General features: G+C 39.0%; 1 protein-coding gene and 1 long non-coding RNA gene across 3 annotated transcripts in view; one reads left to right on the top strand and one right to left on the bottom strand.

Moving 5' to 3' along the window:
• The window catches only part of TTC27 (tetratricopeptide repeat domain 27), a 141,621-nt gene extending 131,763 nt beyond the window's left edge, over positions 1-9,858 (bottom strand). Inside the window, exons 1-3 of the mRNA XM_075043125.1 lie at positions 9,618-9,858; positions 5,865-6,042; positions 24-153 (exon numbers count right to left, since the gene is read on the bottom strand). Of these exons, the coding sequence (XP_074899226.1) occupies positions 24-153; positions 5,865-6,042; positions 9,618-9,705 (396 nt within the window). The 5' untranslated portion in view covers positions 9,706-9,858. The remainder of the gene's footprint in view (positions 1-23; positions 154-5,864; positions 6,043-9,617) is intronic.
• A 169-nt stretch (positions 9,859-10,027) lies between these two features.
• Positions 10,028-25,638, top strand: part of LOC142038088 (uncharacterized) — a 39,242-nt gene continuing 23,631 nt past the window's right edge. For both annotated transcript variants that reach the window (XR_012652513.1, XR_012652514.1), the window contains exons 1-2: positions 10,028-10,184; positions 13,182-13,261. This is a non-coding gene — a long non-coding RNA (uncharacterized LOC142038088). The remainder of the gene's footprint in view (positions 10,185-13,181; positions 13,262-25,638) is intronic.

Here is a 25,638-nt window from a genome sequence, read left to right as displayed (position 1 = left end):
AGCTTATTAAAATCCAAGTATACCTCACAGAATTTCTGTAACAATGCAGGTGGCAAAAAGTCCTGAAGCTTTAACTGAACAGGAGGCCCAGTCCAATTGCTTTGAACGAAGAGCTGCAAACTACCCACACCAAGTAGAAACATCAGCCTCTGCCTGCAATATAGATAAGAAAAGCAATTAGCAACATATTACATTTTTAATTAAGGTTACAAGATCTGATTAATTCTTGTACTAATTCAAAACCCTCAGTCTTTAAAAAAAAAAAATCACTCTTGTTAGGAAAATACAATGAACGTAATATTCAAGAATGCACTTGGGGCACTAAAAGGCTTGGAAATATGTTTATAATGGTTGTAATTAATGACAAACATTTTGGAAGCAGAGTTAGTTCATATGTTTCAAAATTTAAGGCTGTATCTAACTATCAGAGATCAGAAGGAGATTAGATAGGATGCAGATTATCCCATATTTGCTTATTGCACGACTGTTATATTTTCTTAAGATACATCTAATCCTCAGCATTTTCAGAAAATATATTGCAATAGTATATGTTCCAAAACAGCATGTTTATTTTTGTTTTGACATAGCTGTTTATTTTCACTCCCTCTGATAATAAAACAACTAAATGAAATCAAAAAAGTTCAAAACTATCACCTCCAAGTTAGTTTAGATAATTTGGCAGCAAGTGTTATCTGATTCAATCATGCTTTTTAATTTAAATCATAATATTTTATTTAAAGAGGGATTTATGAGACTTTGTTTCATTCCTGAAACTAAGTATGGCAAAAATTTCCTTATTTATAAGACTAAGCTCATCTAACATCATTATGATATTATTTCTTTACACACCTACAGTAACAAATAAGCTATGTGGTCTGCAGAAAGCAGGGCACAATCACTCAGAATTTAACAGTCAATTTAACATGTGTAAACTTTCAGGAGATTTATACAAACTTCTGGTTTGTTTTACAGTTCCTTAATGACTTCAAACCTTATTGTGTTATAATGAGTCATGTGCCAACAAGGGCCCTGTGACATATATAAAATGCCTCCTTCCTGCAAAAAGCTAACATTTTAATTGTGCTGGTTTGATATGAAAATTGGTATGTTAAGGAGCACAAATGAACTAGAAAAACCTAGTCTTCCCCCCCTCAATAAAAAAGGGACTTACAGATGCAAGAGTCCTCCAAATGGAAACAAAAGGATAGTGTCATACAACCCCTAGAAAACTAAAGTCAAATAGAAAAGCCACACACAAACAAGCAGCTGGTGGACAAGAACGTGACAAAAGATGCAGAACAATGAGAAAGCAGAGGTGGGGAATGCTTGATTTTAAAAAAATAAAAATAAAAATGAACAGAGCCTTCAGGAGAGTTAGAGAACAAAGACTAGTATAAAGAGTTCTTGTTGAACAAGGTAACATTTACTAGCTATCATTATTCAGCCACTATCTACCAGGAAATATTATTTGAATACGTATCTAAGATTACCATTAAACTTCCAAATAACTCAAGAACACAAAGCACTAACAATTACTGTACACTAAGTTATTACCATTACACACAAAACAACCACATAGACATATTTTCTAATTATTCTCCCATGATACATTAGCTTCAAAGCTTCTGAAAGGAAAAGATAACATACAGAATAATCAACCATCTCTGCACTGTGATTTGACAGATGCACTTCAGTCTTTTGAAGACTCATTTTCATTATTTTATCATTTAACTATTATTTCAACTAAAAATTATTTATTTATTTTTAACATTGCCGACATCTATCTATCAGGCAGGCAAATTTGCTTGAAGTTGTAACACAGTTATATCCATGCGGAAGGCCTCTGGAAGAACTGATAACCAATTCTATTACTTTGGCTAGGATACTGTCTCTCCACTGGCTAATTTGTCATCACCAGTTGATTTCTTTTGTTTTCCCCATTTTCACATCCATGACCAACTTCCAGTCTCCTTATCACTCATTCTATATCAGAAAGTTAATTCCAACCTCTAATCCCTGCAAATGCTAGCCTCCCCTGCCTATCTCTAATTTTTTTTTTTTCCAAGAAAAAATTTCATTCTATCTCCCTGACTGCCATTCATGCTTACAATGCAGACCTGCAAATGCTCACCTCCCAAAGGCTGCCTGAAAAGCAACAGAGGGACTGCTGCTAGTGTTCCACTTACTATGGTGACCGACAGAGTTTAATTTATTTCTTACATTTCCTTAGACATATGTCTGTATCCATCCATGTTGTTCTTCCTTTCTCTATGTGAATGTGGGGTTTGCTGCCTTTTTTTTTTTAAACATTGTTTATACCAAGTACAGTAGGATTGTGATCCATGATGTAAAATCAGAAGCTTATATACAGTCCACTTTAATATTCATATTGCTATACCTAATGTGGCTCAAATTCAAAATAAAGAATAATAGAGTGTTTCTATTGGAAAAAATAATGGATTTGCATATAATGCTAGAATTTACAAAAAAAAAATAAGAGTGAGAAAATACTCAATAGCCAGGCTATGTTTAACATGTGATTAGGTTACAGGTTTGGGGAGTGTTTCTTTTCTTTTTAGTGAAGCCAGAAATTACAGAAGACAAGTCAAAGCAAAATTAGACACTGAATAGTTATTTTTTTCAATTCATATACATCAAAGCAAGCTGCAGAAACAGCAAGAATTTCTTCATTTTTGTTTTTCAATATATAAAGCAAACCAGTGAACTAACCATCAGATGCCCCAAGGGAAATACCAAAAATACCATTCAGCATTCAAGTTGGGAAAGCATAACAAGCTTTATTGTAACGATTTGTTTTGGAAAGTTTGGCATTCATGTATGCGTTGAGTAAGGTAAAAGTAGTAAATACACAGTCACTATAAACAAGTGTTAGTGCTCATTTCCTTGTTCCTTTAGGTTTTGGAATCAAACATAAGAGACCTCCAAGCTCTTTTGAAACAAGCTCTCCAAAACTATTCTTTTTGTTGTGTCCTGCACGCTATTTCCTTCAAGTCTTCAGAATCAAACTGTATGTCAGGCAATGAATGCGCCTCCTTCACAAAGAGCTCAGGAAAAAATAAAAAGTAATTCCCCCTCTACATAGTTAACACATATACTATTGCTTCATGCTCTACAATTTGCTGATTTAAAATACAGCTGTGAAGCTATGTTTTCTGTGGAAAATAACTGTTAACCATTGCAGTGAGTAGCAACAGCAAGAAAAAAGTGAAAAAAAAATAATATCACCTATTCAGTAAGTTTATTCTAAGGAATGCTTTGAGACTTCATTTTTAAGCCTTAGGGTTACAAGTGCCATAGTGTAAAAATGTCTGGGGCAGGGAAAGGATGGAAGCAGTTAAAATGATAGAAAAAGTTGCAGCAAATTTTAAAATACTGTTAAATGTTTTCCTTACAGAACCATAGATTTGAAAGTGGAAAAAGTTACAGGCTATGTCCAAAGAAATTACAATCTAGATCCAAATTTTGAGCTGTTTTGCCCTCAAGCTGCTCAGTTTTAGCTTCAGAAAAAGAACTCCTTAAGAGTTCTTTTAACACTATCATAAAACCATACTTTGTACTGTGTTTAAATTGTGCTAAAAGAATAAGATTAACATTATCCAACTTTCTGTTTCTGATTGAATTCAACTCCCATTGAGTTTTTTTTAATCTCCAGAACTACAACTTTCAGTTCAGGACAAAAAAAGCATATATTTGAACTTATCTCATCCACTAAAAGTCACAAGAAAACCAGTGTCTCACTGAATTTTCTGAGCTAGAACTTAGAGGTTTGTTGCGCTTCCTTTGAATCACTCAGCAGAAAAAGAAAATGGCATTTTACCTATTAAAAAAAATAAACAAAAACTTTTTCACCATAGGCAATGGAAGGTCAGAGTGCAAAGTTGCATTAATTCCTTCCCTAAGGCAGTCACAGGGCTTAGGGCCTCCAGGTAGGAAAAATAACCATGTAATACATTTTAACCTAGAAAGTCATTGGAGACAAACATGGTACAGATATAAGCGCTATAAGCAGTGCCTACCTAAAATAGGCAATGATCTGTCTTTCAGTAGAAGTTTTTCTATCTAGAGAAAGTCACAACTTACTTCCTTCAGCACTAATATAATTCAAAGCCTCTTATATTATTACTAATGGAGCTTGAAAAATTCACTTGACTGCTACAAACAAAAAGTGTTCCTGGAAGACACTGATACACTTCGAAGACTACACACTTTCATTTTGAATAAGACTTGAGGCTGTAATTTGGGGCTGAAAACCCTCTATCTGCTTCTGAAAGGCTAAATATTGCAGATCTGCTTCCATATCTTCTGGCAAGGGGGCTTCTAATGCCTGCAGTTGCAAAGGGAACAAGAAAAACCTCAAAGACCAAAGAGCTGGAGTATGAGCACCTTGAGGAACAAATTCGTTTGCTGTCTGCAGTAGGGCAGCAGCAGTAGAGTCCTGTAAATGGCATATAGGCCAATAAAAGCTCACAGGGGGAGCAAGAGAAGATGGCACACAACCATGACAGGATACATATAAAGTATTACTGAGTGCATAACATAGATTATGATTAACTCTAAGAAGCTGAATGGTTCATGAAGGCAGCAACGTACATTTCAAGCAGCAACACATATTTCAAGGAATGATTAAGATCAGGATTGGATCTCTTTGAAGTCCTGATCAATCTTTCTTTCCTTGTCACATTATTCAGAAAAAACTATTGCCAGACAACAGAATCTAGCAATACTGAAAAAATTTTCTAGACTCTGTTACAATCTAAACTCCAGCTAATATTTACCAGCAACAGCACAACAAAGAAATTAAAAAAAAAAGGAAAAAAAACACCTAGAGACAAAATGCACAGGAACAACCTCTGAACATTCCAAGTCAGAAAACAGGAGTGCATTGTATTGTGTACCACACTAGAAGATAAGCTTTTGACACACTAAGATCACTAACAAATCTCAGCTCAATATTTTAGAGGTGCCAACTACTTGTTTCTCTCTGATATTTTAGCAAAAACTCTTGGGTTTATGTCTGTCATACCAAAACACAAGCACTTGTACTCAGCCACACTTATTGGCAATACGTTCCCTTCCTCTTACTTTCTTTTTACCTTTATCTTCTCTTATATTTTGCTCTTCTTTTGGCAAAACTTTTTCCCACCTTCACCTTTTATAATAAACAAATATATGCACACACACACATATATGTACATATAGTTTTCTGCTTCTACTATCCCTAGCAGGCTAGATTTAGTCTGTTTGTTATTTATGTAGCAAACTGTAAACACTAAAGTCAGACTCATTAACAGCAAGAATTAGCATATGCAGTAGAATTATAGAGAATCCATCAGAGAAAGTCTTGTGAAGAAATCGATGAATAGCATCCATGAGTAATACCTTACTCATTTTACATTAAGAAGAGTAGAACAACCTTGCTATGACTCAGACTTAGAAATACAGGCATTGCTCGGACAGTAACATTACATGATACTTCAAGGAGTCACCTAAATGCAATGCAACGTTTCAGAGAGAAAACTTAAATTGTTTGATGATAACATGGCAACATGAATTTACATTTATTGGCTTCTTTATATGAGCAGCTTCAGAGGTAATCACTGTAAATAAAGCTAGTGTTTCCAACAAACCTTCATATCACGATACTATCCAGTGAAAGAAACAATGATAATGAATAGATGCCCCAAGGGAGTGGGGGGAACAACCCGAGAAATCTGTTTTCTGTTTTTCTGTCAGAACAAGAATTTTGGAGGCCCTATGTCACATATAGAATCTAAAAAAATGCCTTTTGTAAAAATAAAGCATGGCCTCTATTAATCTTCCACATAATAAATAATAATTTCTACCTTTCCACGTTATCAATCTCTGCAGAACAGTCCAGGAATGCTAGAATCTGTTTCTCCAAGTAACTGTCAATGTTCTCCTCTGTCACAGAAGGTGCACTGAAAACATTCTGGATGGCTGAATTTGAAAATATTGCCTTGTATCTCCCATCATAAATCAACTGCAGTAATGAACCACTTTCTGAAAAAAAAAAGAAAACAGAAATCAGTGTCAATTTTGAAACAACTTTGTCTTACAAGACCTATTCAAACCAAGACAGGGTTCCCTTTCAAGGAATGAATCTTCATTTACATTGCAGGAAAAGTGCAGTCGCATTGAAACTAAAGAACAGCAGTAGCAGGCGTCACTTTATTCAAAATAAATTTTACAGAACTTGTATTAATGTTACAGTAAAACACAAGCTGCCAGATGAATGTAAAACAAAAACTTGCACTGAAATTTCAGGGGAAATACATGGATGGCCTTTCAAACATGTACACTACAGTTATTGAAGATGACTTCAATTATCACTAGAGGGTTTTCTTCCTCCAAAACATTTTATATGAGTGTGTTACAGTAAAATCCTATAGATAAGACAATGTCCTTGTTTCGGTTGGGATAGAGTTAATTTTCTTCCTAGTAGCTGGTATGGTGTTATGTTTTGGGTTCAGTATGAGAAGAATGTGGATAACACACTGATGTTTTCAGTTGCTGCCAAGTAACGTTTATACTAAGTCAAGGATTTTTCAGCTTCTTATGCCCAGCCAGCAAGAAGGCTGGAAGGGCACAAGAAGTTGGGAGGGGACAAAGCCAGGGCATCTGACCCAAACTGGCCAAAGGAATATTCCATACCATGTGACATCATGTCTAGTATATAAACTGCGGGCAGTTGGCCTGGGAGGGATCACTGCTTGGGAACCAATTGGGCATCAGACAGTGGATGGTGAGCAATTGCATTGTGCATCACTTCTTTTGTATATTCCAATCCTATTATTACTACTATTGACATTTTATTATTATTATTATAATTTTTAGTTTCTTCCTTTCTGTTCTATTAAACTGTTCTTATCTCAACCCATGAGTTTTACTACTATTTTTTTCCCCCCCCCCCAATTCTCTCCCCCATCCCACTGGGTGGGGGGGTCAGTGAGCGAGTGGCTGCATGGTGCTTAGTTGCTGGCTAGGGTTAAACGATGACAGACAATAATTTCACAGACTAGAGAACCCTTTTAGGGGAAACGCAACAAGTAAAAATGGTTCAATATTTGTAAAGTTCAGTGAATAAATTCTCATGTAAAACTGCAGAAACTACTCAGTCCTTCCTTTAAATGCTTAGAATATTCACAAAGAATGGGCAATATGATTTCTTTCTTTATAAAAGAATTATTTTCCTATTATAAGTTTACTATCTCAATGAGAAGTCTGTATATGGAGTCAGATTCTTAGGAGTAACTACTAAGGTGGATTTAGATCCATGAATCTTTCTCCCCTGAAGCCTTTCAAGACAAACAGAAGTCATGAAATTCTACACATGTAATTCCTAAGAAGCTTCAAACCCATCAAGTTCTTGACCCAGGCTACAACTTTGTTCACAGAAAGTATCTTCCCTTCTTTCTTCAGATATATTACAGTGCAATAAATCCAGCAGCTGTTAGAACAACTTCACCATGTTAAAACCTTCTATTCTTGAGCAAAATCAGTATCTGCCTGCACTACAGCTGTGGCTACAACTCATGCAGATGTACTAACTAGTTTTAAACTAGCTGCTGCAGATGCTGGTAATGGTGCAGCTGAGGAAATGCAAAGGTCTGCATAGGATGGGTGCCTTAATATTAATCTGTGATTCCAGCTGGGGACCGCAGCTCCCATGCACTCAGTGTTACCATAGCTACACTGGTATTAGTACCTGAGCTAGCCAATTTAACACTAGCACAGGTACAGATACACACAAGCAGCAGCTGTGCAAGGAAGCGAACCAAATACCAACCCCAAGCTCATCCAGCTAAAAAAAGTATTCTAAATTTCAGACATATGGGCAGACCAAGAGCAGAACCAACTTCAATAGCAGCGATGGATGATTTGGTAGGCATGGGTGACACAGAGACATTCATTCTAATTTCTCTGGACCAGGCTGTTGATCACAATTTACTTTTGTTCTTTACAACAATGATCAACTGAATGCTATAAGAGATCATTTGTGCTAGATGATTTAAACACTTTAAGCTGTACCTGGAAGGGTATATGCAAAAGAATAGTAATGGTTCTGCAGCCCTGCTGATGTCATACTCTCTCAGACAACAGAAATAACAAGAAACTTTCTCCAGTTTATGCTTTGAGGAGACTTTCTTTCACCAAATGACAACTTCTTTATATTGGATTCTAGTTGCCCCGACAGGTGATGCTGTAGTTTGTAGAATAACTATTGGCTGTGAGGACACTAATGAAGAATATTGAGGTTTTCTCTTTCCGGTAACACTGTAACATAACTTTAAGTACATAAAATCTGCTTTGGATTCTGTGTTTAGCTTCTTATAAGACACCATACAAATTCAAGGTCACAGTCTTCAGTTTTAGTATCATCATTAGGAAGGGCCCACGCAAGTGACAACTAGGAATCTTCACCAACCCCACCATTTTCTATCTCTACCACAAGATACCTTTCTTCAGTCTTCCCTACATCATATAGCAGCACACTACTTAAAAAAACAAACCAAAACTAAAAAAAACCCGACAAACAAAAAACCAACCACACACCATAAACAGCATACACAACTCTCAGTGAAAAGATAAGACAGATCTGACATCTGTCAGTCACGTCACCTAACGTTCCTGGACAGTACAATGATTAAGGTTAAATAAGGAGTAATATAAGGAAATAGAGCTGAGTAGCTCTGTACAGTTCTTTTCCAAAATTCACTAAGTGCTTGGGTAGGGATAAATGAGTCTTTCAATATCCTACAACCTCTAAATGTTTTAAACAGTATGGCACATGCATATGACTTGAGCACAACTGCATTTCTAGCCTGTCTGAAAAATGGAAATGCCTTTTCATGACAAATGTTGCATTTTAAAAGTCGCTGCCTTCCCTTGCAGGAAAGCTAGGTCAGCAGCAACCTAATCAAGTCCCCTCAAGGGACTGCTTTCCATTGTTCCCTCAAGTAACTGTGGCTAAATAACTAGTAAAATACAGAACAGGTAGCTCATGACAGACTTTTTCTCCTCACGTCTTGCTACAAGAGCGACTTTCATATCACTGCCAAATTCAAGCAAACAGGTAGTCTTTCACTCGCGGGCCATGAGGCAGTCGAAGGAAGCACCATGATTAAAAGCCGCCAGAGTGCCGACATGAAGCGGGCGGTGGGGCGCCTGCCGGCCACCGTGCGCAGGGCAGGGACTGCTTCAGCCGCGGCCTCTCCACCTGAAGCCCTGTGGGACCGGCACGTAGCGGCCCAGAAACTCTGAGGAGAGTCCTGTCGGCCGCACCTCTCGCCTCAGCCCTACCCTGCCGGCAGTGCCGCTCGCCCTCCTCCAGGCTGACGAGCCCAACGGCCTCCCCCGCCCTGCGGCGCCGGCAGGAGCCCGCCGGCGCCCGGCAAGGGGCAGAAAGGGCGGGAGCACACGACCGCCCCCGGAGCGGGCGCAGCTGAAGGGAGACACCAGCCGCGATCCCGGCTCGGCCTGGGGCCGGTAGAGACATTGGCGGTGCCGGGTACCCACAGAACGGCCGCGCACAACAGCTGGGCACCTTCCCCCCGCCGGGCCGGGACCTCCCTCACCTGCCGACGCGACTTCGCCCTGCTTCCACTCCAGGGACTCCGCCGCGCCGAGGAAGCCCCTTAGCAGGGAGCGCTCCAGGGCCAGCATGGTCCCGCCGCTCCCGCTCCACTCCCCACCGCAGCCGCCTCGCTCGCCCGCGGCTCGCAACGCCCGCGCTGACAGGCGCTGCCGGCGTCCCCTCAACCCATGTGCAGGAACCCGCCGCAGGGAGCCGCCATGACGCTGTCGCCGGGCACGCCGGGAGGCCGCGCAGGCGCGGCGGCAGCCCGACTGCCCGCGCACGCGCGCTGCTGTCAGCGCGGAGGAGGCGGGAGGAGGCGCGTGCGCGCTGCAGAGTGGGGAGGGGCGGTGGAGCAGGCGTGAGGGAGCGCGCGCCAGGGGCAGCCGGGGGTCGCGCGCTTCAGCACGAGCCCCACGTGCGCGGGGCGGGGGGAAGCCCTGCGCCCTGCCCGCCGCCGGCTGCCACGCAGTCGCGGGGCCGTTGCCGGCAGCGGCGGGCAGGGGAGGGGAGGTGTTTGCCTTCCCCCGCGGGAGCTGACGCTGACTCCGAAGCAACAGCTTGTGAGGCGAGCGTGGGTAGACATAGGCAGGCGTACGTGTGCCTATGCATATGGCGCCTGCTTATGCGTTTCTCTGTGGAGAACCTCCTGTGAGATCCCCGGGGAGAGCGGCAGGTGCCGGCTGAGGCGCCCAGCCCTCAGGGCGAGGCGGGCCGGGTCGTGGCCGGGGCGGGCTCCCTATTGCCGTGGGTGTGGCGCCAGGAGCACCTCGGCCAGCTAATTGGGAGGGAGCTTCCGTGTGTCTGTCCGTACGAGCTCTGTTCTGCTTTCCCGGTGATGTGTTCATCACGTTTTCTCTCAGGCGACGCTTGCGGAGAGTCGGGAATTTAGAACATGTAAAACCAATTTTTCAGCTGCATAGGTGAAAAAATGGTAGCGTTTCAGATTTAAAGTGGGTTAGGAGAGGAAACATTAAGCATGATTAGTAACCAGGCAGGAGTTCTTTTGAATAGGTATGCTCTAGGTGCTTGCATGCCCAAAGGTGATCTGGACACAGACATGTGGTTGAATTGGCTTAGTAAGATTTATGAGGAGGTGAAGACCGTGCTTTGGTCTGTTCCTGTATTTATTTCAGCACCTGTCTAGATACCAATAGGAACACAATTCTGGCCCATTGTTTCTGAGCTCTTTGCTTTTATCATGGGCGTGTACATAACAAGAGAAAAAAGGCCATGCTTTCCTGCTGATTCAAAATTGAATGAAACAGTTGAAACAATAAAAATGTTCTCTCAGAGCTACTAATGAAATTTGAAGTTAGTCAAGTCAGAAACCAGAAGGCCATCGCAGCAGGGCACAAATTCTTGATAGGAAAAGAATGTTCTGAAGGTGACTGTACTATAAAAGTTGTATTTAATTTTCCTATTAGGTGCAGTGTGTAATATCATGAAATAGAGTATTTGTCAATCTTGGTTTGTTATTCTTCAAAAATTAGAAGTCTTTTCATCATACTTCCACATCTAACATAATCATTAAAATTTGAGGAAGACAATGCAGCTTTTTATTTAGATGACCATAGTAAGTTATTGCCTGTTTGGGCTTTAATGTACAGGCTGTTAATTTCAAATTTAATTTTGTGGTGGGTTGACCCTGGTTGGACGCCAGGTGCCCACCAAAGCCGCTCTATCACTCCCCCTCCTCAGCTGGGGGGGAAGAAAATATAACAAAAGGCTCGTGGGTCAAGATAAGGACAGTTTAATACAGTGATAGCAAAGGTCGCGCGTGCGAAAGCAAAGAAAAAAACAAATGATGTTATTCTCTACTTCCCATCAGCAGGCGATGTCTAGCCACTTCTCGGGAAGCAGGGCTTCAGTACGCGTAGTGGTTGCTCCGGAAGACAAAATGCCCCCCCCCTCTGTCTCCCTTTACTTAGCTTTTATATCTGAGCTGACGTCATATGGTATGGAATATCTGTTTGGTTAGTTTAGGTCAGCTGTCCTGATTGTGTCCCCTCCCAACATCTTGCCCTGCCCCAGCCTGCCATTGAGGGGAGGGCAAAAATGTTGGGCAGACAGCCTTGATGCTGTGCCAGCACTGCTCAGCAGTAGCCAAAACACTGGTGTGCTATCAACACCTTTCTAGCTACTGATGCAGGGCACAGTGCTATGAGGGCTGCTGTGGGGAGTATTAACTCCATCTCAGCCAGACCCAATACAAATTTTAATCAGATTTATAAGACCAAAGTGCATTTAAATAAAAATGTTGCTTTTCAACTTATTTTCTGACCTGAAGTAATCCATTCTATTTATATCAGTTTTTACAAGAAAATTGGTAGAAATTTATATAGTTGATAGATAGCCATCAACTTGCTGTCAGTTCCAGGAACTGCGAACCAAAAATGAATGTTCATCCTGGAAGTAATGTGTTACAGAAATTCTTAAAACATAGTAAATAATTCAGTTTCCATATACTGTGTTAGAAAAATAATGGAATTCATGAAGTTTATTTTATTAAATTCACTGTTAAAAAGTACAATGTCTGAAATCAAAACAATTTTTACTTGCTTATTCTCTCTGTGTGTAGCCATAGAACTGTGATTCTGTATGAAAAATATAATAGGTTAATTCTGTGTGTTTAAATATAACTTACACAGTGACAAATTTCTTTACTTTCCAAGTAATAGATCTGCATTAAATGTACATAGATTTTTCCAAAATTAAATGGATAAATTCTTAAGTGAGTTCTAACTAAAATGTAATGTAACACTCCTTTTCACCACTACCCTTTTTGTTTTGGGTTTTGGTTGGTTTTTTTTTTTTTTTTTGGCAGGGAATTCAGAATATCTGTCAAAATAGAACTAAGAATTTAGTAAATAAATGCAAAATACATTTGCATGGTCTGTTGATAATATTAAAATAAAAATTCCTGTTGTGAGATTTTCTGCTTTTTATTTTAAGGAGAAAAAAGTAAAATTTTCTGGCAATAAATGGTTGGTAAATATAATTGCTTAATAAAAGCAAGGAATATTTTGCTGTCTTTCTCACCTCTGCCAGTTCCCCCTGATGTGTGGGTTTTTTCCCCCTTATAATTCAGTTCTGGAGGCATCTAGAAATTATAGCAGGTATGTGGGCAGGTATACCACCAGCAGGAATTAGTGCACTCCTGACTGACAGGGGACTGATTGTTACTGCTGATGTAAAAGATGTTTTTTATTATTTATCAGTTCCTATTTGCCACAGACTTACTGAATAGTCAACAGGTTTTGTTTGCATTTAAGTATTGCATCTGCCAGTTGGCTCAAAGGGAAGCAAGCCTTTTACAATATTGTGTAGTGCGGATGCAAGATTTTAGCATAGTGCTTCTTATTATTTCTAAGCAGGAAGTAGATAATCAAACTTCTGAGTTTTCAGAGAATAACTTTAATCTTTTACTTTTTTTCCCAAGAGTGTAAGAAAATTACCCATATGAAGTGTTGTGCTACTGTTGTATCTGAACCAGCACATTTAATGTCACCTTGCAAGATAACCTGTGCTGCGGTTTTGATGCAGTATTTATCTTCTGTTGCAGGTTTTTTTTCCTAAAGCCTTTTGAAACAGATCATCTCATTGTGGACTACCAAAAAACTGCTACCTGTAAAAAAAGATTTGGTAAGTTTAAAGTAATTATTATTAGCGTAGACATTTATTATGACATTTTTATCAATGAGCTGCTGTTTGTAAAAGCTGCCGTTACATGAATTTTAAATTCATTCTCAATTCCGTGTGCCAGGTCTCTGGTGCTGGTGAAGAAAGAAACAATTGTTTCTTTCTTTGAATAATAGTTTTTGAATAATTTTTTTAATAATAGTTTATTTGCTATTTGAGGACTGGGGAAAGGGGACGAGTTGTTGAGGAGAAAACCCACTCATTGGTATAGCAGGATGAAAGGGGGTGGGGAGAGGTGTATGGGGGGGTGCTAATTACAGAATATTCCATGTGAATAAACAGAAAAATACCTGATATGTTTTTGTGACTATTTTTACAATAATATAATAAGCAATTCCCTTCAGCTTTCTGTCTTAGATTCTGAAATTAGATTCTTACGTGATTAAGCATTAATGCATTTTACACAAATTGGATTCCAGAATTGTTTTAGGTCTACAGAATGGTCACCGAACTCTTAGATGTTGCAATGTACCTTCAATATGGTTCTTCCAACTAATTAGTGTGAAGGATTTAACTTTAATAGTGGTATTAGCTTAAATGCTCTGTGGTAAGTTATAATGAGAGGCAGGAACATCCCGCCTGATAAGAAGTGTACCATCCTGCAAAACTTCCAGTAGCTTACAGCTTTGCCAAATAGCACAAATACATAGTTTGATGTTTTCTGTTTGGAGAATGTCCCTTAGCTTGGACTTCTAGGCAAAGTAGGTGAATTTATCTTTTTTTTTTTAAACAAGGGCACAAAAATGTTTCTTCCTGTGTTTTCTACTCTTTTCTCTGAAATGTATGATGTTTTGAATGAGGAGGTAATTAGTGTTTGGGGGTGTGGTGCCCTGTATGTCAGAGAAGTACTTTTTTGCCATCTCAGTTTGACTTTGCTTAAGTAAAAGTTCAGCATAGTTTTGCTGTGTGATAGAATTATAATAACAGAGGAATAAAGAGTGTGAGAGGACCAAGTGTTAAGGCAGGAGGCCTCAAATTCTGGGAGCATCTGGAAATGACAAATTAAATTGTTCTAGTAAATTGAATCTAGATAATCACTTGTGCAATATGTTTTATAATAATGTTTTGCAGTAATGTTTTACAGTATTTTCAAATGTGATTTTGAATAACACGGAGCAACACGGTTGGTCCTGTTGGATGCTATTGGTCTTCCAAAGTTTGAGGTTGGCAAAACTGGCTGCAAATGTTGGAAGTGGCAAAGAAGAAGGTTCTAGCAAAATACCTAGATTATAGTGGAGTGAAGCGGATGGAGAGAGAATATTCACAGTTAAAACACTGGTAGGTCTGTCTGACTGTCCTTTAGCAACCTAAAATCTGCACTAAAATGAATTTTTCTATTTTCCATAATGAGTTTCTCCCTAAACCTTTGAAACTACCAGCTTCTTTGAGGATTATCTGTCCTGGGAAGAACAAAAAAAAAGATAAATTTTCTCTTTGAAAACCTGCCTCAAAATGCCTGTAAATATTTACTATATATTTGGAATTTGACAGTGAAGGATTGGTGAGATCATTAACAGTTGGGCTAGGATGACTCATTTTGCTGTCCTTCATGACTGCTTCTGCTGAGCTCTTTACTTCTCCTGGCTGCCCAAAGGAGAAACTGACATGTTCTGAGCAGGCTTCCAGTGAGTTGGAGGAAACTGACCCATTCTTTTACAGTCCTCAAAGGTGACCAACGGATTCTTCAAATCTCACAAATTTTCTGTATACTGCCAGCACCCATGATGCACTCAAGAGATTTTTTTCATTCATTTTGCACAGTTCTTAATCATTAGACTCCACAAACATTAGGAAATCTGTTGGTGTCATTCGCAATCTCTTACTTTCCACAGGCAAAACTCTTGGTATTGGTAAGAACAGGATTTGACTTTCATTGACATGTGTAACTTAAGCACATTCTTTCACATCCTATGGTAAAGTGAATGGTATCTGTTATATTCCAATCCCCTTCCAGGTTTCCTGTGGCTAGTAGGATGAAAATAGTTCCCATAGGCTTTCCAACTGTTCTTCTCAGTAGCAGAATTATGCCTTACTCTTGTTGCTGTGGGAAATTCTTTTTCTTTCTGCTGTTGTAGATTAAGGTACATTCTAGTAGGGTTATGACTAGAGAGCAGACTAGAAATGTGCATGACGAGAAATCACTTTTTGTATCTTGTTGCTTGCCTGAACTCTGCTGTTCTATTATACATCCGTTCTGTTCAAAGGCTGATTGTAGCAATTATTAATAAAAATAGATTAGGAAATAGTAAGGGATTGGTCCATGTCTACATGTTAATTTATGTTCTGCCACAAAAAAAATTACAGGGCGTTGTGACCATGCTTTGAACATGAGAGTAGGGAAATACTGTCCTCAACCTGTTCACTTGAGAGAAAAGCAGTTGCTTTAGACTTAGGTTGTACCTCAGAGGAACACATTTTCTTGTTCAGCTTTATGAATAAAAAATTATTAAAGGCAAAACAGTTTTGGGGTTGGGTTTTTTTTGTCCTTATCTAGTCTTGAGTCTTGGTTTTAGGGTATTTGAATTGCCTAAGGTTCTATTTGGCTATGTAGTATCTCTAGCTTTACTGATAAAGCATGGCCTGAAACAAATAGAGTCACTTTACTATGGATCAAAAGTTGACTAAAACCAGATTTGCAGTAACAAATTTGGGAAAGAGAAAAAGCTTATCAGAAAGTTGTTAGAGATGTGGGAGTCTATTAAGAGCTGGAGAATACTTTTTGCCTTTGTATGGATTCACAAAGAGCAAAAATATGTCGGTGGTCTGATGTCCCAGAGTGGCTTTGAATTGTCTGAATCACAGAGCTGCATCATTATGACTCATTCTCATTGCATACTGACATCCCTGCTGGGAAAGAACTGCTGTCTCTCCCTTGTAGTAATTTCAGTTTGCACATTTTTGTTTTCTCCTCCCACTGAAGTTTGTGTTCTTACAGACATCTACAGTTGAGATTGCCTTCTTCAAGAAGACAGGCGCTGTTTTGCAGGTGTGGTAGGTCCTTTATTTCTGTATTAGAAGCATGTATTCACTCCACCAAATGGAAAAGGAGTATAAAATCCTATCTAGTGTCTCTAGGGGCTTTGCTGTAACTGAAGTCCTCCCATGTAAACGCATAAGAGGATAGTAACACAAGCATCAGTTGCAGATTTGTATTGTTTGTGTACATCTTTATATACGTAACATCTAAACCCTTTATGTAGCATTCGCTACGTATCAAGGTGCCACGATTAGATCACTGGTCGGCCCAGACCAGAGAAAGAGACAGATAACACACACAGTGTGAGCGCCAACTTCCCCCTTTTATTGCGCGGTTAATTCCTTTTATACTAACAAGGGTAGGCAGGATTACAGATACGTCATAGGGCTGCGACTAACCCTCCGTCTTTCCGTGACATCGCGAGATCTTCCGAACGCCGTTCCCTACACCTTTAGAATAAAGATGCTAATCCTTATAAAACAAGCAAGTGAGTAGCCACTGAAAGAAGAGCCTTTCTAAAATAAGATGATCAACCAGTGCCATGAGTTCTTTGTTTTCAGTTCCACTTGGCTCAGAACTATCCTGCCTGGGATGAAACAGTACATATCCTGTGTTTTTCACCACCATAGATCAGTCCTAGGACGAGTGAACCGGGAATGGCACACACAGAGTAGGTGCTTCACTAACCATATGTTCTTCTAATCTCTCTGAATGTAGATGAGACACTGTGTTTTCAGGGCAGATTTCCAAATTTATGCTGGGGTGGGGGTTGGGGGGGGCAAAACACAAAACATCCTTTTTCCGGAAATTGTGATTTTTTTTATTCCGCTCCCCCCCTCTCCCCTTATGTTTGTCATCTTCTATAACTTTGATGACACAGTGGGTGATCTGTCCTTCCACAAGGTCAATAGAATTGTTACTCACTGCATTGTTCACAAGGACTTTTCAGGTGTATGTTAGTATTACCTCCAAATTCTTGTCAGCACACTTGGGCTAAGAGCATATGACTGCTGATATCTGGCAAAAGTCCTATAGGATTTGCTTCTAAAATTGATAAGCCTGCACAAGATGAGGAGAGATAGGCCAAAGAGGCATAGTGATAGTGCCGTCCTGAAAAAACCATCTTTTCTTATAACTTCCAAGGAATAGGTTTTAGGTCTCTGCTGCCACCTGTGTCTTGATAATATTCTCAAACTTTCTTGTCCAGAGTTTTTTTTTTTTTAAACTTTATGAACCCATGCCTTACCTTTTCTTACCCAGGAAACTGAAACTTATGTTATTTGATTCAAGTTTTCCTTTGGAGTTGGCAGTAATTTGAAGGCTGAGGGCCAACTCGTTCCCATGCTGGATGCTCACATGCCATTTCAACCCTTAATGCAGTTAAAATTAATGCAGTAAAACTGTTTAGCTAGGTTTTTCCCTTATTGTCAAATAATCCTTCTTAGAACCTATTTACAAATTCTTTTTCTCAGCAAGAGCTTTTTGGAGTGGTGAAAATGGATTTATACATTTATGCTTACATTTTAATGAGTATTTTTTTAATTACAGAAATCGAGTATGATAACTTAAAATTTCCTCAGCGAAATGAAGTAAATGTGTCATCACAGAGTCTCTGAATGATCAGAGGCAAATTCATTAAGTTTTCTTGAACCTCAGGGACAGGTGGTTTTATTTCGTTTTGTTTTCTGACAATGGCTAAAGAGTTAGGAAACCAGAAGTTTTCACTTATATTTTCTAGCTTTATTTTTTCTGTTAATCAGTAATTCTCAACTTCTCCCTGGTTTCTTTCTCAAATTTTGCTCTTTTCTATATGAACTAGCCCATGAGAAAAGAGCTAGGATGGTATTTAGTCAAAAAAAGAGAAGCCTTAGGAGAGTTCATGATAGTCTTCCCATTTGTAATAGTTGCTATAAAGAGGATGTACAGGATGTTCAGCACACAAGTTCGGACTTATGTGGTTTCTGAGGGTAGGAATTTTGCCTAAATGACCTCCTGACCTCCCTGATGAAGCTCTTTTTTTTTGTGTGCATGTGTGTGATTTTGTCTCTTAAGTTTTTTCTGAACCTTGAATCACCTTGATGGGAGAAAGTTACATTCACATTTGGTGACTATGAAATACACTTTGCAGCTGTACTGGAATAGAAATAACTTTCATCAGTGTAGAGCTTTTCTGGTCTGCTCTGTTGAAGGTGTAGTCAGGAAAAGGGAGATGAGATCTTTCCGTAGATGGTTGTGATCTGATCAATAAGCATGTGTGTTGTTTAAAACTGTCTATTCCATTTGTTGTGCTGCTCTGTCATACTTTAGTACTTTTTAGTCTAAGGATTTTAGACAAATAATTCAAAGCATTTAGTCAAATGCTTCTCAAAAAAAGCCCAAACAACAACAAAAAAGAACTTTTTCTCCTCTTCCTCCTCTGCTCTCCTCTTTTAGCTTGTTACCTAGTCTCCACTCTGCACCCAGGCAGAGCCCCAAAATGAATAATAAGTCTCACTGTGGGAATGACACTTGTGTGACCTTAGCAAGATTAGGTAGAATTACAGCTTTAATTGGAAATTGCTGCTGCTCTTTTATTGGTGTTTTTTAAAGTTAGGTATTATTAGTTGTAATGGCATTAGGTGTTTCATCTTCTAAAATAATGCATTATTACTTTTCTGTAAACTTAGAAAGGTTATCAACAATTGTGTGTTGCTTTCCATCTTTTCTATAGATAAGTATATTTTTTTAATAGCCAAATTCAGATTGCAGAGGCGACATTGAGACTAACTGGCATGGAGCCAGATTCTGATAGCATCACAGTGTGGTATAGGTCAAGACTTAATTTAGTCTGGCTTCTAATGTGAACAGATTCTCCTCTAATGTCATCTCTTTGCTCTTGGCATAAAATAATAGCTATTTCTATTTACATCTAATTTTCAAGCCATAAAATTTCTATGCTAGTACTAAAAAGGGAAGAAAGGTACAGGATATGGTGTCCTCGCTATAGTTGAATTGTTTCTGGAAGAATAGAAGTAGGTTGGGCACTTGATTTTCATCCTGCTCTTTTAAAAATGAATAAATAAAGGTAAGATAAGGCTTGCATCTTTAAGTTGCCTAGGTAGTGTAGCATTCGTTTATGTTGTGAAGCCCTCCAGTTTCTAACTTAAATGAATCTGCTGCAGGAATTTAGTATGTGAAGGCTGAGTTTTGCAGAGATTATAGGTCCATGTTAGAGAAGTTTCACCTAGCTTATACTTGTAAGTAATATTGTGTCTTGGTCTTATATTTTTTAAACATGTAGTAGAATCACAAACACATATTCCCGTCTTCTATTTCCTTATCTTTCCTTGCAACAATTTTCTCCTTAAAGTCCTTCATGACAAAGTCACAAAATGTATTCTGTCTCTCTTTTTTTTTAATAAGCCATACTGTCCTCCATTTCTGGCAGTCAAGTTTCTGGTCTTTCCAAGTTTTCAATCAGTTATTTGGGAACTCTGCTGCTTGTTTTGTTTAGTAGTATTCATATAATCTTCTCCTTACTCCTTATTGGGATTTGAGTTTTATATGCATGGGATCTTCAATCACCATTTTTTGGCATCTTAACATCTTGAATTAATTTAAGCAGATGAAGGAGATCAATAGGTAAGATCTTAAATATTCTTGATAGCCAGATGGTGGTATATTTTGCATGCAGAAATCTTCCAGCTGCTGTCAGATTGACAAATGAACTGAGTTTTGAATGTGTCCCCTGTTTACTTTAATGGCTGAGTGTTCAGGTATTCCAAACCCCATGTTCTGTCTGTGCATTGAAGTGCATAGGCCTAAATAGCAGGGAAGCTTCATATTTATTAGTTTAGTATATAGTACATTTCTGTTTTAGTGCCGTCAGAAATAGTTGATTTTAAACATTTTTAAGTATCTTCAGACTCGAACTCCAAACACAGAATCTTTTAACTGCTTCAGACTTGCACAGTGGGCACTTGGGGGAGGAGGAAGAGAAGCTTATTTCAGTAGCTGGCTTTTGAACCCTAGAGCTGAAAATGTAATTCTTTGTCACCTGTGTTACCTAGAATAATTTTTGGAATTTGCTATAAAGTTGCTATAAATCAAAACTGTCTCGCCTTAGCGTGTATGCAGATATTTCAGTTAGTCTTAGATACTATTGCATTATTCCAACCTTTACAAACAAAAGAATCTATAGTAGTTACTGTATTCTCTGATGTTATTTATGGTAAGGACAGGTATCAAAATACACACACTGTCCTGCTGTAGGAAGGTCCCACACTCAGAATGTATGGAATACCTGTTGTCACCATGTAAAGCCTTGAGAATGTTGACACAGAAGCTGGAAGGTAATGCAGCATGTGGGAGCAAAATTTAAAAGACATTATAAACTATGCTAGGATCATAGTAATAGAATAATTGTTGTAAAATTCAAGACATTAGATATCACGAAGATTTCATTGTTGCTTAATGACTTAGAAATAAAAATAGGGAAATCCCATGGGTCTAAGAGCAGCCAAAATCTCTGCCAAGGTGCAGTTTGGAAAGATGCCATTTAACCTCCAGGAAAAGATCCTGCCAGAAGCTTGGACTAATAACAGTGTTCAGACTCACTGCCTAAATAAATGGATTTTACAGTCTATTGGATGATGATGATACATAAAAATATATTAACAAATTCCAATAATGGGATAATACCAACATCTTAGTCCTACATATGATTGAAAATAAACAGAGCACTTAACACAAGGGAACAGAAAGAAACTATCTAGCCCCCGTATTACTGTTCTTCCTAGCCTGATTTCTTAGGGAAAACACATCTATGCAGTCTTGTCTTGCTGACTGTCCTCATTTAGTACATTCAGAACCCACAGGCCACATTCAGCCAAACTTAAACAGAGGCATAACTTGTCTCTAAGATTATTAAGTTTTTTCTAGGTTTGTGAAAAAGCTGAGTAGATAAGGAGGAGAGAAATGTAACAGCCCCAGTTTGTGTCTCCTGCATGAAAACTCTTGTGTTATTATGTAACGGAGAACTCAACTTTGGGGGGGCAGGGGGGTGGGAGTGGGGAACCATTAAATGCCCTGAGAGCAGAAAAAGCTTCAATTGCAGCTTGCAGTCAGCTGAGACGCAAATCAGTTGGAAGCCAGGCCTCACTAACTCTTGTGTATGCAAAACTCCTGATTTAGTTCTATCACCATGATCCTTAAAATTTCTGCTTATGGCACACAAATTTGGAAACTGTTTACTTTTCCCAGTAAATTTTTTGATCCCTTAATTTCTCTTTGTGTAATGTAGTTTTTTGTACTTACATCTATTACTGCTTTTCCAGTGTTGTAGTATCCATGTACCTCTAGGCTAAATTCTGCTGCCATTGGCAATGCAAGCCACTGTCATAGTTCACTTTTGCCCCATATTACAATTAGTGGTATCATTTTCTTTCATTATACGACAAGCTTACATTCAAGTCGTCTTTTCATCAATAAAAATGTGTAGCTTAAAATCTCAAGATTTCAGTTCTGTAACAGAATTTGTGACTATAACTCATGCTGATGTCTTCTGGGGAAGGAAGAGGAAGATTGGATTCTGATGTACAGTGATTTTCTTGGTAAAGTTTTTCTGTGTCTGTCATTGTAATGCTTCTTGTTGTCAATTTCTTGTTGTCTTGTTCCAGACTTTCTAACATGGAGGATGTGTTGCTTTGCTTCAGGTTACTAGCAGAGTTTTGAAAAAAATTTGAAAAAAAAATTCTAAGAAAAATACTAGCTAAAGAGAAAGTGTAAGAGGGAGAGATAAAAGGGAAAAGACTGCATTTTCTCTGTTGAGTCAGGTCTGCCAAAATCCTTGGATTGCAAAGTTTACAATTATTTTCTTTTCTTATCATCTTAATTTCTCTGGGGATGCAATATATAATCTTACTGAAATATCTTTGATTGGTAGCAGGGCCTAACCGGGGTTTAGGAGTAGGATATGTATTATCGTCCATGGACTTCCAAAGTTTATCATTTAAACTAAAAACATTGGGAAAAAGTGAAGTAGTCCCATAAAATAACCTCACTGCACCTGCCCTTGCAAAGAACTGTTGAATGTTGCCATTAGGTTCTATATCTGTCAATGAAATTAAAAATTGCTGCTGCCACAGGGGCACCTTCATGGTGGTTCCCAGCTGCAGCAGCACTGGCTACTTCCTTTTCACATTTAATGCTTTGTGTGGACCCAGGAAAACACCTGTGAATTTCTGGAACAGAGTTTCTTTAAGGAAGGAATTCCTGTTCCTTCCTATGTAAGAGGTTGCAATTCTAAGTTACAATTTTAAAAATGCTGACAGGGAGGGTAGGGCTTCAGTCTCTGTATTAGTGTTTGAGGCCAGAATTTTCTTTTTTGAAGCTAAGTTATTTTCAGATCACACTTTGATTTAAAAAAAAACAAAACAAAACCACCACCACCAACAACAAAAAACCCAAACCAAAAAATCAGCCAGTATTTTGCAGCAGTGGTAACAGATTAGAAATAACCAGTTTTAAAGGAGTTTCCTTTGAACATTTCTTTACAAAACTTCCTCTCGGGCATTAAAGCTATGCTGATAGTGGAAGTCAAGTATATAACGTTCTGTCTTGTTGCTTTTCTGTAAAGAAACCTAAAGCAAATTAATAAACATAAGTAAAATGTTATTACTAGTTTATTCATTTGCATAACTTGCAGGACTCAATCAGTTTGTAGCTGGCTTCACATTTTAACCCAAGAGAATGTAAAATTCAGCTTTCATGGCAAGAAGCATTGTAGGTGACATTCAGAACTTCTCTTCTGAAGGAACCCATCAAGAGCTTGGGGCCAGCCAACCTTTTCTCCTCCTTGTCCTTCATACAGCAAAAAGCAGTAGCCATGACCAAAAGTAAATGCTGAAAAGGTTATACTGTGGAAATCTCCAAGCTCTTGAGGATTCATAGTAAAATTGTTTGCTGAATATGACTAGAAGATGAGTTAGCTGTCTTGTTGGTTCTTTTTAAAAAAATCTGCTATCCCTGTTCTGATCTTTTTTCCATCCTAATGATGTTTATCTATATACTAGAACTAAAAGTGAGATAGATTCCTTGCTCACATGTGTCTGAATACAATTCAAGATGGAAGAGTCTGAGACACAGAAAAAGGATGTTCCCAGAAATAATGATCTCCTAGTACTTCTACAGTCTTCATAATTTCCCTAGGCATGAGTGAATTCACAGCTTCTGTAATGTGTGACATTTTGAAGATGAAGAAGTAAAATATATTTGAAATTTATATAAAGCCAATGCTAAAGCTTACTGCTTTGTGTGCTAATGCAGCAGCAGTCTGCTTTTTTCTTTTTTTTAGCACATGCTTCAGTGCTTCTTTAGTCAGCTATCTGCCCTTGGAAAATTTTACCGATTTCTCAGGTGGAATACCTACCTTTAAATTTTCTTATAGTTTTTGTAAGTGAACATCATACCTATTATTCAAATGACCAGTTGAAAAGTGAAAGAGATATCTTGTTGATAAATATTGCTGTGTGTTGTGAGGCATTGGTTTTATGTATAATTCTGGCAGCTGGTAGATTTCAAATGTGAGAAACTTGGCAAGTTCAGCACAGGATAATCTTCAAGCTGTGAGTAGCTTGGATGAAGCCATAGGATGAAATAAAACGAAGAATGACTTCTCTTAAAAGTGATTCATCTACATTCACAGAATGTAAGAAAACAGTGACAGCTTTTTCTCTGCTGTTGACAGTGCAGTTCAGTGCCATCAGCTAGAGCTTTGCTTACAAACAGAGTGCTCACATAATAGAGCACTTGCAATTTTTCCTATTTGTAGATACAGTTTTTTGAATAGAGAACATTTCGATAATGGTTTTCAAGCTCACATAAGTGAAGGAAGAGGTCCTTTCTTTTTGAATTTCCATAGTTGTGTTGTTATTTATTCATATTAGGGTAGCACCTCTCATAGACCCTGCTGTGCCAGTCACTATACAAACTCAGCATAAGAGGTTTGTCAGTTTCCAGAGAAATAGTTGTCTAAATTCAGTACTGCAATAGAACTGCTTTTCTTACTCATTGCCTGGGAAGTAATTTTCTTTTTTTTAATGAACCATATTAAAATAGGGCCTAGAAATCTTAAACACAGCAGAAGAATTGGGTAACAGTCCTTGCTACAGGACTGGCAGGGCACAGTGAGTGCTGGCTTCTCCTTAAGGCCAGTGAGCTGAGGAGGGGGCACACAGCTGGCAGGGCAGGGTCCCTGCCAGCCAGGGCCCACTGCGCCTGAGCAAGGCAGGCCCATAGCCTGTGGTCAGTTTCAACCCACTCTACATCATCATGCAAACTCACAATGATGAGGCAGGTCCAAGGTCAAGCCAGCCCAGGGGTTGGGATCAAAAGGATCTATGGCTGTGGCAGACCTAGAGACCAACACTGTGACAGCCTAGCTCAGGCAGAGACTGATGGCCCTGGGCTGGGATAAATAGAGCTCCTGGGCCCACGGGCAGAGGTGTGTGTGGAGGCCCCAGGTGAGGCTGGTCAGGGCTGTTAAGGCCTATTAGTGCACTAGAGGCCCTGGCAAGAACTCTTTCAGTGTTTAAGACAGGAAGAGTTGTTATAAGATATACTTGGAGATGCTGTGGAGAGCTAATGTGTAAAAGGCAGAGAAAATAATGTTTTCATAAACCAGCTGTGTGAACAGCTGCATCTTGCCTGATTTTATCTTTTTAATGAAAAGATCTGAATGCTACGTAAATAACGGAAATTGCTGCAAACTCTCTGTATATACAATCAGTACTTTGCAGGAGCTGTCATGGTAGATACTGAAAAAGGATGAGAAAAAGACTGTCAGGAAGCGGCATTGCAGACAAGCCTGGAAGGGTTTTGTTTTAGGTTGTCCATAATGCAGTGTGAAAGATAGCATTAATGTGTTTGTGGAGGAAAGGGTAAATAGGCAATGGAAATGGATGTTGCTAGCTGAGTGAGGGATCAGGCTGTACCAATTTACATACATCTATATTAAGAGCTCTAGTGTCTTGGTCAGGGGCTCATGAATAAGGGGAGGGGGTGGACATTTAAGAGGTCTGATACATTATTGTTACTGACAAGGAAAATAATTATTAATGGTAGCATTTAATGCTGAGAGTCATGTTCTGGAAGAACTGCCTGGTAAGTTGTGGCAAGACTGCTGGTAGAGGTGAAGCATCTGGGCAAGAGGTTCAGTGGTTGACCAAGACAATTTTGAAGTCTGCTTTGTTTCCTTGGAGTGCAATAGAATTTTCCAAGCAAATGAAACCTAGTCCATGTTCTTTCCTCCTACACACAATTTACATCTTTTTCTCCAAAAGACCTCTTGGTTGCCTTGGAATAA

Source organism: Buteo buteo, chromosome 12 (assembly GCF_964188355.1).
Source record: "Buteo buteo chromosome 12, bButBut1.hap1.1, whole genome shotgun sequence".
Classification (NCBI taxonomy): Eukaryota; Metazoa; Chordata; class Aves; order Accipitriformes; family Accipitridae; genus Buteo; species Buteo buteo.
This window is presented reverse-complemented; position numbering and strand designations above follow the sequence as displayed.